Here is a 16662-nt window from a genome sequence, read left to right as displayed (position 1 = left end):
GGCCAGGTGAGCTTGACCTTGATAAGGAGTTCAGCTAAGTTACTGGTGCCTGATTTTCCTCCCAAATTCGGAAGACTGTTCAAAGACCTGATGGAAAATGGGAATGTGTCAGTCACCTCTGATGAAGATCTGAAGAGAGGGACTGTAATTTGGTGAGGAAAGCAGAGCAGTCGCCTGCTAAAACTGAATAGGGGAAATGCCTTGGAGTCCAGGAGGGACACAACTGCGCAGAGACTCACAGAAAGTGGAACATTCATTGCCTTCCACAGAAATGGTGTAACAGGTTCAATGACTGAAATGCATGAATGAGCTACAATTACTTTTCTCTGTCTTGCTCTTGCACTAATTGAAATCGTGTTCAGTTTAGCAAGTTCCTCTTCAACATGTATCAGAAAGTGGATGGAGGTGTAGCAGGTCCTCTCTCAGAGACTGACAGCCAGGAGTGGTGTAATTTGGGTTGTAATACTAGGAAGCTTCTAGTCATTCATTTGTGGTGTGCTTTACTAATTGCCTCCTAGAGTGAGTTCTGAGTCATGTTTAACATGGCAATTAATGGGGATTAGAGTCTTCTAAGGAGGCAGATTACGTCAAAACATTATACTGTGTCACCATCCTTATTATTAAACTTTCATGGGGAGAAGTACATTAATTATTTGATTAAAAGTTGCTGTTTACTCATTAATGAAAATCAGCAATTATAGGTGAGCTGACAGCTTTTATGAAGAGGGAATAAATGAAAGTGAGGAAAATGGCCTCTGACACCTGAAACACGACAGTCGTAAATTGTTAACACTAATATTTTGTGATCTCTGTGGACCTCTTGAAAAGCTTGAGCCTCTGTTTGGGCTTTTGTCATATCACCATCAGCAGAGTTGTCTTCGAAGGGAAGATGGGTCGTGTGATTTTTTGCCTGTAAGGGATGTAAGGCTGTTTTGCCCCATTTCAAAATGAAGCTATGAGACTTGTGGGAGATTCTGGGGGTCCTCTTCCATAAGCTTCCTAGTATATATATTATACTGATGTGAAGATTTTATATGCAACTTACAGGTTCAAGAAAGCTGTTTTCCTTTCACATGTTGCTTATATACACACATGCTCAGCTTCACACCAGTGAATTTGTTTTTTCACAAAATATTGGTCTTGAGCTGAAAGAAATTATAAAAGAGATCAAGGTCATTATAATCATAAAAGCAATTTGTGGTGTTCATGACTTATGTGTAAAGAAGGATTATTTGGTTGAATATAACAGTCTCTGACCTGAGATCGCTGTTATCTTGAATAATCCATTTTAATGTGAACATATGTTGGATGAATAAATGCTTTGTATAGAAGATGCCTGAAACTAAGAGCTTCTGTGCACGCAGTTCCATTAGTAGTCTTCAGAAAATTCAGCATGGATCAATTTTCATAAATGATTGTTAAACTCCATGTTGTATACGTGCTGGCTTTTTCTTTTTTAGTTGCTTTGCCCAAAAATTCTTGAGGGGCTAGACTGCAAAACAATGATGAAAAAAGAGTGTTTCTCCCCCACTTAAGCAGGGGTAAAGCTTTCAATACTGTCTCTCACAGTATCCTCCTGGGCAAAATGTCCAGCATACAGCTGGATAAACACATAATACAATGGGTGAACAATTGGCTGATGGGTAGGACTCAAAGAGTTATAATAAATGGGGTTAAATCAGGCTGGCAACCGGTCACTAGAGGGGTTCCTCGGGGATCCATCTTGGGGCTAGTGCTCTTCAATATCTTCATTAATGATTTGGACGCAGGACTTGAAGGACTACTATCCAAGTTCGCTGATGACACAAAATTGGGAGGACCTGTTGACACTCCTGAGGCAGAGAGGCCCTGCAGATAGGACCTAGATAAATTAGAAAGGTGGGCAAACACCAACCGCATGAAGTTTAACAAGGGAAAGTGCTGGATTTTGCACCTGGGACACGGCAACCCTAGATGTACATACAGACTGGGGAATGAGAGGCTAGAGAGCAGCTTTGTGGAGAGGAATCTGGGGTTCTGGTCAATGGCAAGTTGAACATGAGCCAACGGTGTGCCCTGGCAGCCAAGAGGGCCAACTGTGTCCTGGAGCGCATCAAGCATAGTATCGCTAGCTGGTCAAGGGAGGGGATTGTCCCACTCTACTCTGCACTGGTGAGGCCAGTACTCACCTTGAGTACTGTGTGCAGTTTTGGGCGCCACAGTATAAAAAGGATATGAAGATACTAAAGAGTGTCCAGAAGAGAGCCACAAAGATGGTGAAGGGTTTAGAGGGGAAGCTGTACGAGGAGCGGCTGAAGTCACTAGGTCTGTTCAGCCTGGAGAAGAGAAGACTGAGGGGAGACCTCATTGCAGTCTAAAACTTCCTCGCAAGGGGAAGTGGAGTAGTAGGCGTTGACCTCTTCACCCCGGCGACCAGTGACAGAACTCGAGGGAATGGCAGGAAGATCTGCCAGGGGAGGTTTAGGTTGGATATTAGGAAAAGGTTCTTCACCCAGAGGGTGGTGGAGCACTGGAAGAGGCTCCCCAGGGAAGCAGTCATGGGGCCAAGCCTGTCAGCATTCAAGAAGCATTTGGACAATGCCCTCAAACACATGGTGTGAATTCTGGGGTTGTCATATGCTGGGACAGGAGTTGGACTTCACGATCCTTGTGGGTTCCTTCCAACTCAGGACATTCTATGATTCTATGAATGAAACATGGCTTTAAAGAGAATTGAAGAACTTGTTCAGGACAGGTTTGCTATTTGTGTGATTATGATAGAGAGTATTGTTTTTTGGAGAATGATGAATGGAGTAAATCATAGTACTGGGACATATAATTTATGAATGAACCAAAGCTGTACACACTAAAATTTTGTGATGTTTTGGACAGTTTGCGTGCATTTTGATTGTGTTCGGCAACCAGCAGCGTTTCCTGGCAGATAGAGGGCTGGACTGGTGCACAGAGCTGGGATCATAAACAAGCTCCAGCACTGGCCAGTTATGTGCCTTAAAACACAACAGTTCCCTGCCTTAATTTCTCTATCAGTGAAAAATGAGGTAATAACTCTCATCTTGAAATGCTCTGAGACCTATTAATAAAAATCAGTATCTAAAATTTAGTTGTATGTTACTGTTTGGTGGCTTGGATTTTTTTTTTTTTTAACCTTTTAGAGTAGTTATTAATGAAATGCTTTTCATTCAAACAGACTTGAGAGGTAGAGTGTTAAATAGCTTGGGCATGGGCAGAATGGAGTCTGTCTTAAATGGCCAGGATGAGTGGTGTGCTGTGCGGCTCTGCTCTCCATATCTCTTGTACAAGTACATGAGCAGGGAGATAATCAGATCAGGGAGCAGATCTAGCTGAAAACCACCCAAGCAAAAATATGTGTATATCTGTTTATTTTTGCTGGACAGGTTCTCTGACTTCCTTCACTGCACAGGCTGGCCAGGAGCTCAGTGAGCACAAAGAGGGAGATGAGGAGGCTAGAGGGGAGGGCACAGCTCATGTCTAGGAGTGGGGCTATGAGCTGCTAGTGTTTGTCTCATCATTTATTTGTTAAAATGCAGACCATGGATCACCGTGTGAGCTTGTGTTGAGAAATCTTCAAGAAAAGGTCAGTCTCCTGGCCCTCCAAGATTTCTGTTCAGTGGAGTGAAACCTTAAGTATCAGAGCAAAGCTCTCCTTGAGAATCCTGCAATACCCAAAAGGCGTCGAGGCTGAGAGATGGGCATGGAGCAAGCAGGGTCTCTGGTGTGTTTGAGTGCCTGGGCCGTGTTGCAGAGCTCCTCTCAAGCTCAGCTGCTCCTCTTTACACTGTGCATCAGCTGGGCTAAAGGGTCTCTGTATTCCCACAGGTTACTTGATCCCCAAGGACTGTAAAAAAAAACCTTGGTATTTCTGACTTGCTGGTTCTTATTAATATGACTGCTTTTGGGCTGTTGTGTTATATGATGAGGGACGACTAAGGGTGCCTCGGGCTTTGGTACCATTTCAGTACGCAAATCGATGCATGTGTAGCTCTAGTAGTCGCTGAGGAACCATTTGCAGAGTTCCTTTTGGGGTGGTGGCTGATACCGTTCAAGGGACCATTCAGCAACCCACAGAGTCCCACTGCTCTTGCTTTTTGTACAGCTGATCCTCAGCTTTGAAACTGCTCTCTGTGTGTAAAAAGGCTATCCCAGGATTTGGGCTTCAGTGTAACATTGCCTATGAATAACTTTCAAACGGTACAAGGATTATACGTGTTGATTTCTGTTTGCTTTTCTTTTTCAACAGACTACCTGATAATTTCCCTTTAAAACATGACCTAAATCATGAAACACCGCTTAGATATTCTGACAACAGCATTTAATCTAGGTAAACCAAGTCAAACAGAGAACAATTTTTTTGTCCAGTTGGTTTCTGCTCTAACCTTTCTAATTACAATAATCTTAAATGCCAAATGAAGTTTCATTCACATTGCTTGGACATTAAATGAACCATTAGGTTGTGTAGGATTAGAGTAACATCAAAGCCGTCATAGATTTTCAGCATTATGTAAAGCCTCTCATTTTCCTTTTGACTTAAAGCACCATGAAGATTATAGGTTGTATTCAATAATTATAACAGCACTGTTCATTCCTGTCCATGGGTAAGGCTGTGTCAGCATTTCTATTATAATCCCGTAGTTTCAAAGGACTTTATTACTTGTCCATAAAAATTTGTTCTGGGATAGAATTTGGTATTAAACTTTCATCCTGGGATAAGGAGAAGAAAAACTATTTAAACGCTTGGTGACTGCTCCCTGATTTTAGAGATAGTATGTACATTTTAAAGCAGTTGGAGTCGGTGCCTGAAAATTCTCTACGAGTTTTACAATTCAAAACCAGCTCTTTTTTCGACACTGAATGTTGGCAGGTTGCTATTAGACTGCTTGGTGGATTTGTTCTTTCTCTTTCCCGAAGCAGAGAAGGGGCAAAGGGTCACAAACACAAAGCACTCAAATCTCAGAGTAAACTTCTCCAGTGACCTCTGACACCAGGGCTACTGCACTGAATCCTTTGGGACAGAAGAATGGTGAGATAATAAAAAGGAGCATGTGCAAGGAGGGAGGTGGGAATAAAAACAAGCCTCTGAGAAAGGTTCAGTGCTTTTAAAGCAGCTTCAACCAAGATCTTGCACACTGTGCTCACTAATAAGAAAATGGTTGCAGAGGAGGATAAAGAGATGAGGGAGTTTTTTCTTTGTGAGGGATGCTCTGGTGGTGCTTGCATTAGTAATACGTATCTTAAAAGTAGGATGAATTGTAGAAGTGTAGGATAGGTTGAGGATATCGTATTTACTCTTTAGCAAAAAGTAGATTGTGTTGATAGAAGAGTGAGATGAGAGATGTAAGTAGGGTATCCTGTGACAGCCCTTCATAAACTGTCCCTATACCAGGCTAACTCTCCAAATGGCTACCAGCAGCTACAGATAGCAGGTTGCCAACAGAGAAGTGCCCTGCAAATGTAAGCCATCAACCTAAAGAGCTGTAAGCTAGGTGTATCACAGGTCTCTTCTCTGGAGGCTCTCAAACAGAACGTGTCTCTGGGCACTCTGGTTTGATTTTCCCTTCTTACTGCAGGCACTGTGCTGTCCTTGCTCTAATTATAGAATCAGAAAATCACAGAATCATAGAGTTACAGAATGGTTTGGGTTGGAAGGGACCTTTAAAGATCCTCTAGTCCAAACCCCTTGCCACATGCAGTGACATCTTTCACTAGATCAGGTTGCTCAAAGCCCCATCCAACCTGACCTTGAACACTTGCAAGGATGGGGCATTCCCACCTTCTCTGGGCAAGCTGTTCCAGTGTCTTACCACCCTCACAGTAAAGAATTTCTTCTTAATATTTAATCTAAATCTACCCTCTTTCAGTTTAAAACTGTTACCCCTTGTCCTGTTGCTACAGGCCCTGGTAGAAAGTCTTTCTCCATCTTTCTCATAAGCCCCCTTTATATATTGAAAGACTGCAATAAGGTGTCCGCAGAGCCTTCTCTCTCCAGGCTGAACAACCCCAAACCTCTCAGCCTCTCTCCATAGGAGAAGTGTTCCAGCCCTCTGACCATTTTTGTGGCCTTCCTCTGGACTCGCTATAACAGGTCCATGTCTTTCTTGTACTGGGGGCCCCAGAGCTGGACACAGTAGTCCAGATGGTGTCTCATGAGAGTGGAGTAGAGGGGCAGAATCACCTCCCTCAATGTGCTGGCCATGCTCCTTTTTATGGAACCCAGGATACAATTGGCTTTCTGGACTGCGAGCACACATTGCTGGCTCATGTCCAATTTTCCATCCTCCAGTATCCCCAAGTCCTTCTCCTCAGGGGTGCTCTCAATCCATTCATCCCATAGTCAGTACTGATACTGGGGATTGCCCCAACCCACAGCGCCACTCTCAGAATGGAATTCTCATCCTAAGGGGATTAATTCAGACTTGTAAATTCAGAAGCCATTCAAAAAGCTATCTACATTCTGTCATATTTTGTAACAGATACGAGCATTCCTCATCAGCCTTGAAAATTCAGGACTCTTTTACCAGTCCTGCTTGTAGGATGCAAGTCAGTTTGACCCAAACTGAGTCCTCTTTATGCAAGAAGAAGGTGGCTGGAACTTTAAGCATAGGGAAATGTCTTATCTGAGTATTGAAAGGCTTGCATGACACCGTGACTTAGGGTCCAGATCTATCCCTAATGTAACTTCCACTGAGCAGTTGCTGCAGATCATTTGTGGTTAATGTGCACATGGATGAGCTAACACCAGCAGTGATGTCTGGGAGAGGCTCCATGTGTAACACAGAAAGGTGAGAGGATGAGTTCAAAATAGTAAAACCTGTAATCAACGTTAAGCCTTCAGCTGAATCTCTTCAAAACCCTTTCAGTTTAAGACATTAGCTCTTCTTCATCTTCTTTAAATTCCCTCCCCAAAGATATCTATCCTGCTTCTCCAGACTCAATAATCTTCAATTTCTCTTAATGAATCTGGCATCCCAGTAGCATCTGTTATCAATACTCAAAAATCAAATAAAATTAAATCGTTAAATGATAAGTTTAATAAGATAGGTATACTGGGAAAAAGGGTACTGTGTTTGCTATAGAGTCTGTAGAGTTAGCCATAGGTTGTTAAATTTTAACAGTTACCGTGGAAACCCCATTAGGTGAGTTACTGGACCTTTTGTGCTGTTAAGAGACCGTCATGGACACTAGTTGAATACAATAGGGTTACCTGGACTTCTTGCTTTGGAACCAGCTAGAACTGGTCTTGAGGTTTGACCAAGAGCCAAGGTGCTAATACGCCTGCGCAAGAAGGAGAGGTGAAAAGTGCACAGCAAGGAAGACATACGGCCTTCATCGCGGAGACCCTGGCCCACGACCACCAGAAGAAAATACGCATGCGCAACTAGGAGGAGTTAAAGGCGGAGACTATGGAAATGATTTCTTGGAACTCATTATAATAAAGACTGCCTTTTTGGGGAAAAGTTATGAATATGTATAGGAATTCTTAGAATTATAATGAATATGTAACATTTTACTAGATAAATACAGAATGATTTCTCAAGGGAGGTGCGCACGCTTTTGGAGGGACTGCCTCCTCGTGTCGCCCAGCTGCAATAAAGGTGTGCCTGCTTCTTAATGCTACATTGGTGTTAAGAGGTTTTATTCCCAATTTCGGTGACACGTCTGGCTCTTCATTTTCCTCAAACTTTTATGCTGAGAATCATGAGTAGTGATTCCCTTGACATGGAGTGTATTTTGCCGCAGCTGTGACACCTTTCATGGATTGGTTCAGGTTGCTTTTATTTCTCAGACCTATTTATTAGAAGAAACTTTCTATTGATTCCAGTTCCAACTGGATCACTGGCTACTGCGTACATGGGTCACGTTATCCGTGTGGAGCAATTGCACCTTGACTTCCTACCCAACCCAGGTACCATAGCTCTTCCTTGACCTATGGCTCTGGCCCTGGCCCATCTTTCCACTCCCCCTCCCCTGTTTCTGTCCTATTTACACAGTGGGGTCTGTGTGGCTGGGATCATCTCTCACATTTCTTGTGTATAATGGAATCAAAATCTCAGAGGTAGCCTGTGGGCTTTTCTATAGTGCAAAATAACTCATATGTTCTTAATGCTACACTAAACACAGAATATGGTAGGTGAACTTGGTATTGTATAGTGGGTTTATTTAAGTGCTGACAGCTTCAAGCACCTCAGAACTGGACAATAGATCAGTCTTCTCTTCAGTGAATATGGCCAGAAGCCCAAAGAGACATAGCTGCACGGACATGAAGTGGTTGCACAGTAGGAAACACATGACCTTTGGGTGTCACGCTGAAGACAGTCTGCTCAGTGATCCCTCACTGGGCTGCAGGACAGGCTTCACTGATGAAACTGTGCTGCGGTAGGGCTGGGGAGCTACAGCCGGGCATAGCTGAACCATCTCCCTGATTTGTCTCTACTATCTTACCAGAAAGAGATTTCACCTTCTGCTTGACTTGCATCTGTTGTTCAAAATCAAAATTTGGCCGCAGTGGCTGAGTTATGCTTATTTGCTCCTTAATTAGAGAGCTTCAGAGAGCAGCTCCTTGAATAGGGAAGGACATTGGTCAAGAAGGACTACTGAGAAAAGAACTATATTTAAGCTGTCTCAGTTTGGGCTAAACTGCTAAGAAGTCTGTTAAGTTACTGACAGAATCATTCTTCACATCAGTCAGCCCTTATCCATAAGCTAGAAGGATCATTAATACAGCTAAAATGGACTATCTGTCACTCTTGTGCTAACACGCATCATATTTCCCATAAATACTATTTAAAAGGACTTCAGTCCAGATTACTCAGTGCTTGCTTCAGAGGATGGTAAAATTTTACTACATTTGATTTTTATCTCTGTTACAAGCTTTTTCAAGAAGTTCTGTACCATGCATGCGTAATGAGAAAGCAACATGCATTTTCTTGCTACTCAGTGTCAGGATGAAACAAAGGAATCGTGAAATAATGAAAGTTAGGAAGATAAGCAAGTATCTACCACATTTTAATTACAAAGCTAGTAAAATCACATTGACATAACACAAAATCTCTTGCTGTTACACTCAAAGCAATGTGAAAATATGGATAGAAAAAAATTAAGAGAAATGAAATGTTTCTTCAAGGAGCTATTTTATAAACATTCGAGTTATCAAGTTTAACCTGTTTAACTGAATACTGCACTCCTCTGAAGCTGCATATTGGTGAAAAATAGTCTGAAAAGCATCTAAGCATCCTCTCTAACCATAATGATTTCATAAAACCCAACTGATTTTATCAGATTTTAGCTAATGACTTATCCAGTCCTACAGTCAGGTTTCTCTACTCCTTTTTATAACATTATGACTCCTTTCTGAGTCTCACAGAAATTGTAGTTTACTTTTTTTTTTGCCTCCTTTTATTTTCTCTTATGATCTTCAAGGTAAATTAAAGATTTATATTTTTGTGTTTTGAAATTGCCAGAACCATTTTCATCTAGGTGTCTGCTCCAGCTTCTGATTAAGATTGTTTCTTGACATTTAAATTTGAATTTTAATGATATCACATGCCTTTATTATTGCTGGTTGACTCTAGATTATTTCTCTGGATATGTATTATTTTTTTGTGGTAATTTACAAAACTCCTAGGTAGATGAGCCCTGCAAAAGTGGTGGCATTTGTATCAAAACGTGTTGCTAGCACTTAGATAAATAAAGATTACATGGCCCAAAGTCCTGAACCTAATGCTATAGAATCTGAGCCTGAAATAATTCATCTAGATGCTTAAGGTGAAATTGCAAAGCTCAGAAGAAAAGTGGCTTAATTCTGGAACTATGTTTTCAGAACTCCTCTTGGCCTGGAATAGATACAAAGAAAAGCTTGTTCCAGGGGTACTTCTTTCATTTCAAAAATATGCCAATCTGATTCCCTCTGTTTTGCACCTTGTGCAGTCGCTTACACATTGAACGATGGGATGCAAAATTTTTCCCTTGGCTTAGTTCAAGCTCTAATTTCAGCCAAAATGGTATAAAAATCAATGCTCTTTCATAATGGAGTTCAGGTAGAGCTTCAGTAAGCACAAGGCACAGACAGATGATGGGAGAATTGAAGTGTATGAAGTGACATTTTCAAAGGAAACTAATTGTTACTAAAATCCAATATTAAGTTGAGCGTCTACCTGGTCATTGTTTATTAAAGCACAGCTATATTGTACTTATACTGTTATCCTGCACATTCCCAGTTGATGTTACTTTAAAAATTGCTGAAGAAAAAGTCTCAACTGAAAAATGTGAGTTTAGCACCTTTTTTCAGCTGGCAGGAAAACTCTGCTCGCAAGTTTAGTGACATGCCTGCTGATGTCTTGATTTCTGAGTACATGTTCCAGGGTCATCTTTTTTTCATGCTTTCATGGATTTCTCAGGCTTCCCAAACATTATTTACATGTTTAAATTCCCATAATAGATTCGGTTTGACCTTGGGACACACAAAAGTGAATTTAAAAGGTGATGGATAAAGAAAGAAAAAACTGCATTTCAAATTTTTGTTTTGCTTTAAAAAGAACAGATGTTCTAAATATTTTAAAACCCCAAATCCTTCTGCTGTTCTCTTCTCTCTCCATTATATCGGTTAGGGTAAACGTCTCCGTAAAGATTAACCTAACCCATTCTTTTATGGTATTGTAAAACAAAGGATCCTGTCTCCCAAGGTGAATGATGGTCTACGCAGTTAACAGCCTGTGAATTACTTAGTGTTGCAAGTTTAAGTGAACTTAGAGGAAAAGTAATTCTGGCAGGGGAAGATCACCACCACCGACTCACAGACCACTGACTCAAGAAACTCACTGACCTAAAAGAAGAAAATAAAATAACAAAGAGTTCTAATGCGTGTGTAGTCATTAGCATGATAGCCAAGGATATTTTAACGAATTAATTAATAGAATAACAATGAATATGTATTAGATTATTAAATATGTTAATATTTTATGTATATACAACTGTCAGTTTGTACCAATGGTGTGCAGGTTGGTACCTGGCACCCGTATCTGCACATTTACATAATAAAAGAAAAAAACCTCGACTCTCTGTGTAAATTGGGCGATGCACACCGGGTAAACAACCCCACTTTTGGGACTGCACCCACAGGCAATTAAAACCTTCTTTACTCCAAAACAATATGAATTACCATAGAAGCAGTGAAACGGTCTTATAAAAAGGGACTAAAAGGTTGAGCAATTGAGGGAAGCGATTTTTAACATGCTCAAAACAACTCATTTTGCAGTACATTACCCCAAGCATTCTGGTGGCAACAAAGCAGTTGCCCTAAAAAGGAAGTGTTTTTTTTTACACCAGCCTATTGAAAGGCTTTGATACTGTTGGAGGAAATGCCATGTTTTCATGAAGCATTAGGAAGGGAACTAGAAACATTTTGACTAATGGTGAATGTGGGAAAGGAAACTTGCCATGTTTCTGAAGGTACTGGTTGTTGTTAAGAAACATATACTGGGTCTTAGAGGGAAAAAGTATTAGAGGAAAAAGCGTGTCACTCATGATGACAGACAGCTGTGAAAATGCATCAAGCTGTTCTGTGAAACAGGGGTATCAGTCCAGCTCTAGGCAAGTCAGGTGAGGTACCAGAAGCAGCCTCAAAACTCCAAGTTGTTTTGTCTTTGCTGATATAGCATCTCAAGTTAGCTAATGTGGGTACTAATTAAGCAACTCTAGTTGGTGTCTCACTGAGCCTATTTCTCAGGATACATGTTAATATCTTCACAGACTTTTAATATGGCAGCTAGGATCTGTAATTGCCACCAAGTCTGGCTGCACTAGTGATCTGGGATGTGGTGGCATTGTTTGTGCATGTTCCCTCTTCCATAGTAGTCTGAGTTGGGCTCTGTTGTGTTAAAAAAAAAATCTCATCTGTTCACTAAACATTTTTGAAAGAAAATAACTTCATTAGATTACAACCAGTCTAAGCAGAAAACTAAATGTTGAGGAAATGTTTTTTGCTGAGCACTAACTAAACTCTTTTTCCAGGCATCTACAGCTCAGTGAGGCATGATTTATTAGTCTTGAAGACTTCAGAGTAGTTCAATTTCTGTTTATCAAATTAAGAGATGGATACATAATCTTAAAAACAGCAATAAACATTTCGCATATGAAACTTCTAACAATGACAGCTAATTAATTATAGCTCATTTAAGCCACGAAGTAAAATTGACTTAAGCTTTTGCATCACACTGTCATGCTTTCCTACAAAACAATTTTCTTTTTCCCCCAAACATATAATGAGTGTGGGATCTTCAGCTAGATGGGTCTTCAGGTTGGGTTCTCAACATCTTTATCCGTTTTTCCAGCCTCTCCATCCATTCATTTCTGAGCCTAAGGACAGAAACATGGATCAGCTTGTCCCCATATTTTTTCAGGGAACAGATTTATACTCTTCTTGTTTCCCACCAGTGCTATCCTTTGGTGCTTTTTCCCAGTTGCCTTGCAAACTGTTCTGCCCCTTTAGAGTGCTTTGCTGGATGGCACTTCAGGACTAGCTCTTAAATCCCGATGAGGGCTCACCTGAGCTTTGTGGTTCATCTTCACCTCCAGTGTGCCCTCTCTCAAGTGCCTCTGTATGCTGGAGTGACTTGTCATCTCCACTGGAGATTGCCTGCTGCCACCTGCTGGGTAGCACCACCCAACGTTTCCCCAGTCCCTCTCCTCCTTAGAAAGGCATTAAAAGTACTGCATAAAGGCTCCTGAGCACTATTCGGCTTGGAAACTCTGTGCATGCCTAAACTTCTGTTAGAACCATAGCAGACAGCTCTAGGTGATAGGTGGCACTTTGTTTTCTTTTTGGTAGTATCTAGGTACCACAGAAAGACTACCTCAAATAGAAAAGAGAGGAATTTCACAGCTGAGGAGTTGAGATGTTGAAATTAGGTTAGTTATAAATGGATAAAATATTCTAGAACCTAATCCCAGTTTTCCTTCATCCAGGGTTATTAATGCAAGGTCATCCTTGCTCTTATTTTTTCAAGCGTCAAGCCAAACAGAGGTCTGAGGGAGATTCTGGAAAAATACTTTCTCATTGAATATCTCAAGACAAAATAGCCATCTTTCATGTGCCTTCAACTTATGGAGAAGTCTTTGCATGGGCCTTCAACTTCATATAAAGTAAAACTGTACTGATGTTGCCGCAGACTGGTCATTGTGGCTGATTAAGGTAAATATGACTGATTGAGGTAAATATGGCTATGGATGATGGTTGCCTTGGTCAGTCAGTACACTTGGACTCTCTGCTTTATTATAGATTTACCTCATGCAAATTAAGCCATCTTAATTACTTCAAACTATATTCTGGTGAAAACAAGGCCACAGAAAAAGAAGGTGGGGCAGGTACACATCTGTGCTAGCTCTGCTGAGAACATAAGCCTTGATATTTAAGACAAGCATACACTGCTAGACATTGTCCTGATAACTTCAGAAAGTTCCACACTTTGGACCCATTTACAGAACAAGAGTGAATTATTGTCTTAACCCATGAAGCCATAGCTCAGACACATTAGCATGCCAATTTGGGAAGACGTTTTATGTTCTAAAAATCTAAGAAAAATACTTTTGCCTTTCATTGAATGACTTAAATATAGGTATCACTTTTCTTTAAAAAAGAGTTACAATGCAAACTCAAATAACCTTTCTGGATGCAAACTACTCACCTTGTCAGAGCACTTCTTCTCTGACGTTCTTTTTCAATTTGCAGATACCGAGTTTGTTGTTCAATAGTCTTTTCCCAGAAGTTCCTCAGGTTACTAGTTTCGCATCCCCGCACTTCATGACGTATGTATTGGCTATTCATTTTCTCTAAAGGAGAAATTTGAAACAACCATATGATAAGGTATCTGTTCCTCATCTGTTTTAATGGCTAAAGCACACTGTTGCTGTTTTGGATTTTCACAGTGTTAGGGTCACACAGCCTTCTTTTCTTGTATCAAGATAACAGTGAGGACGACTCACTATCTAAGCTTTTCATACCTAGGTCTGACACTTGAGGGTATGCTGTTTGCAGTGATTTGAATTCTTACTTGTTCACCTCAAATACCTCTCACCTCCATCTGCCTGTGACCTTTAAGTCACGATGCAGGGCAGTTCTGTTGTATTCTCTAGCTTAATGATTAAGATACCTTTTGCCATACTCCTAAGTGGAAAGAAAAGATAAAAATTGCCAGATCTAGTGGGATTTTTCCTCACTGTTTTCATGTCTATAAAATAATAAAGTGACCATTGTAGATTAAGATTATAATAGTGAAGAAAAAGAGCTCTGGTGATTTGCTGTTAGTCATTATAACACTTACCTTAGCTTTATTTGGGAATAGAGAACATTGATATATATGTTGTCCTTGGTGCTGTCTCTAGGCACATCAAGGATAGGGGGATCATTAGGGGCACTCAACATGGCTTCACCAAGGGGAAGTCTTGCTCAACCAACTTGATAGCCTTTTATGAGGACATAACTCGGTGGATAGATGATGGTAAAGCTGTGGATGTGGTCTATCTCGATTTCAGTAAAGCGTTTGACACGGTCTCCCACAGCATCCTCGCAGCTAAACTGAGGAAGTGTGGTCTGGATAATCGGGTAGTGAGGTGGATTGTGAACTGGCTGAAGGAAAGAAGCCAGAGAGTGGTGGTCAATGGGACAGAGTCCAGTTGGAGGCCTGTGTCTAGCGGAGTCCCTCAAGGGTCGGTACTGGGACCAGTACTATTCAATATCACAGAATCACAGAATCACAGAATGTTAGGGATTGGAAGGGACCTCAAAAGATCATCTAGTCCAATCCCCCTGCCGGGGCAGGATTGCCTAGACCATATCACACAGGAACGCGTCCAGGCGGGTTTTGAATGTTTCCAGAGAAGGAGACTCCACAACCTCTCTGGGCAGCCTGTTACAGTGTTCAGTCACCCTTACAGTAAAGAAGTTTTTCCTCAAATTTAAGTGGAACCTCCTGTGTTCCAGCTTGCACCCATTGCCCCTTGTCCTGTCAAGGGATGTCACTGAGAAGAGCCTGGCTCCATCCTCTTGACACTTGCCCTTTACATATTTATAAACATTAATGAGGTCACCCCTCAGTCTCCTCTTCTCTAAGCTAAAGAGACCCAGCTCCCTCAGCCTCTCCTCATAAGGGAGATGTTCCACTCCCTTAATCATCTTCGTGGCTCTGCCATATTAATATATTCATTAATGACTTGGATGAGGGAATAGAGTGCACTGTCAGCAAGTTCGCTGATGACACCAAACTGGGAGGAGTGGCTGACACACCGGAAGGCTGTGCAGCCATTCAGAGAGACCTAGACAAGCTGGAGAGTTGGGCGGGGAGAAATTGAATGAAATATAACAAGGGCAAGTGTAGAGTCCTGCATCTGGGCAAGAACAACCCCATGTACCAGTACAAGTTGGGGGCAGACCTGTTGGAGAGCAGCGTAGGGGAAAGGGACCTGGGGGGTCCTAGTGGACAGCAGGATGACCATGAGCCAGCAGTGTGCCCTTGTGGCCAAGAAGGCCAATGGCATCCTGGGGTGTATTAGAAGGGGTGTGGTTAGCAGGTCAAGAGAGGTTCTCCTCCCCCTCTACTCTGCCCTGGTGAGGCCGCATCTGCAATATTGTGTCCAGTTCTGGGCCCCTCAGTTCAAGAAGGACAGGGAACTGCTAGAGAGAGTCCAGCGCAGAGCCACAAAGATGATTAAGGGAGTGGAACATCTCCCTTATGAGGAGAGGCTGAGGGAGCTGGGTCTCTTTAGCTTAGAGAAGAGGAGACTGAGGGGTGACCTCATTAATGTTTATAAATATGTAAAGGGCAAGTGTCAAGAGGATGGAGCCAGGCTCTTCTCAGTGACATCCCTTGACAGGACAAGGGGCAATGGGTGCAAGCTGGAGCACAGGAGGTTCCACTTAAATATGAGGAAAAACTTCTTTACGGTGAGGGTGACCGAACACTGGAACAGGCTGCCCAGAGAGGTTGTGGAGTCTCCTTCTCTGGAGACATTCAAAACCCGCCTGGATGCGTTCCTGTGTGATATGGTCTAGGCAATCCTGCTCCGGCAGGGGGATTGGACTAGATGATCTTTCGAGGTCCCTTCCAATCCCTAACGTTCTGTGTTCTGTGATTCTGTGATATAAAAGTGTATACATAATATTATAAGATGCTGACTTGCAAAAGCAACCTTGCTTATTATATATTCCTCCCTCTTCTGCAATTTTTGAAACAGAGCAAATTCATTGAATATATTTATGTATCTGTGTCCATTCTGTATTTCCCTCTTCATTTAATGTCATCTTAAAAATGAATTTCGAAGAGAATCTCGTTCTAGGAAAAGAGTATCTCAGGGTGACTCTTTATGGGCTAACAGTCAAGCCCCTGTATCCCACATCACAGCCAGAAAATCATATCATTACTTTCAAATCTTCATTATGGAATGAATATATCCATGCTGCCTTTCAAATTGCTGTGTGGTTTTGCATGAACATGTCATTATAATACTTTCCAGAACATTATTTTTTTTTAACAATTATTTAGGGCTCTCTCATGCGTTGTTTGAATTCATGGCAATTATTTGTAATTTATTTTAGTCAGAGCCACAGAGAGCTAGTAAAGAAGCCCCTCAAGGCTAGCTTGGGAAAGCTTGAAG

General features: G+C 41.6%; 1 protein-coding gene across 1 annotated transcript; it reads right to left on the bottom strand.

Moving 5' to 3' along the window:
- Positions 1–12290: 12290 nt before the first annotated feature.
- On the bottom strand, positions 12291–13837 carry LOC137676889 (protein FAM240B-like). Its single transcript, XM_068423984.1, has 2 exons — positions 13698–13837; positions 12291–12369 (listed from the first exon to the last, which is right to left on the bottom strand). The coding sequence occupies exons 1-2, from the start codon at positions 13835–13837 to the stop codon at positions 12291–12293; spliced, it is 219 nt and encodes a 72-aa protein (XP_068280085.1).
- Positions 13838–16662: the final 2825 nt, after the last annotated feature.

Source organism: Nyctibius grandis, chromosome Z, assembly GCF_013368605.1.
Source record: "Nyctibius grandis isolate bNycGra1 chromosome Z, bNycGra1.pri, whole genome shotgun sequence".
Classification (NCBI taxonomy): domain Eukaryota; kingdom Metazoa; phylum Chordata; class Aves; order Nyctibiiformes; family Nyctibiidae; genus Nyctibius; species Nyctibius grandis.
This window is presented reverse-complemented; position numbering and strand designations above follow the sequence as displayed.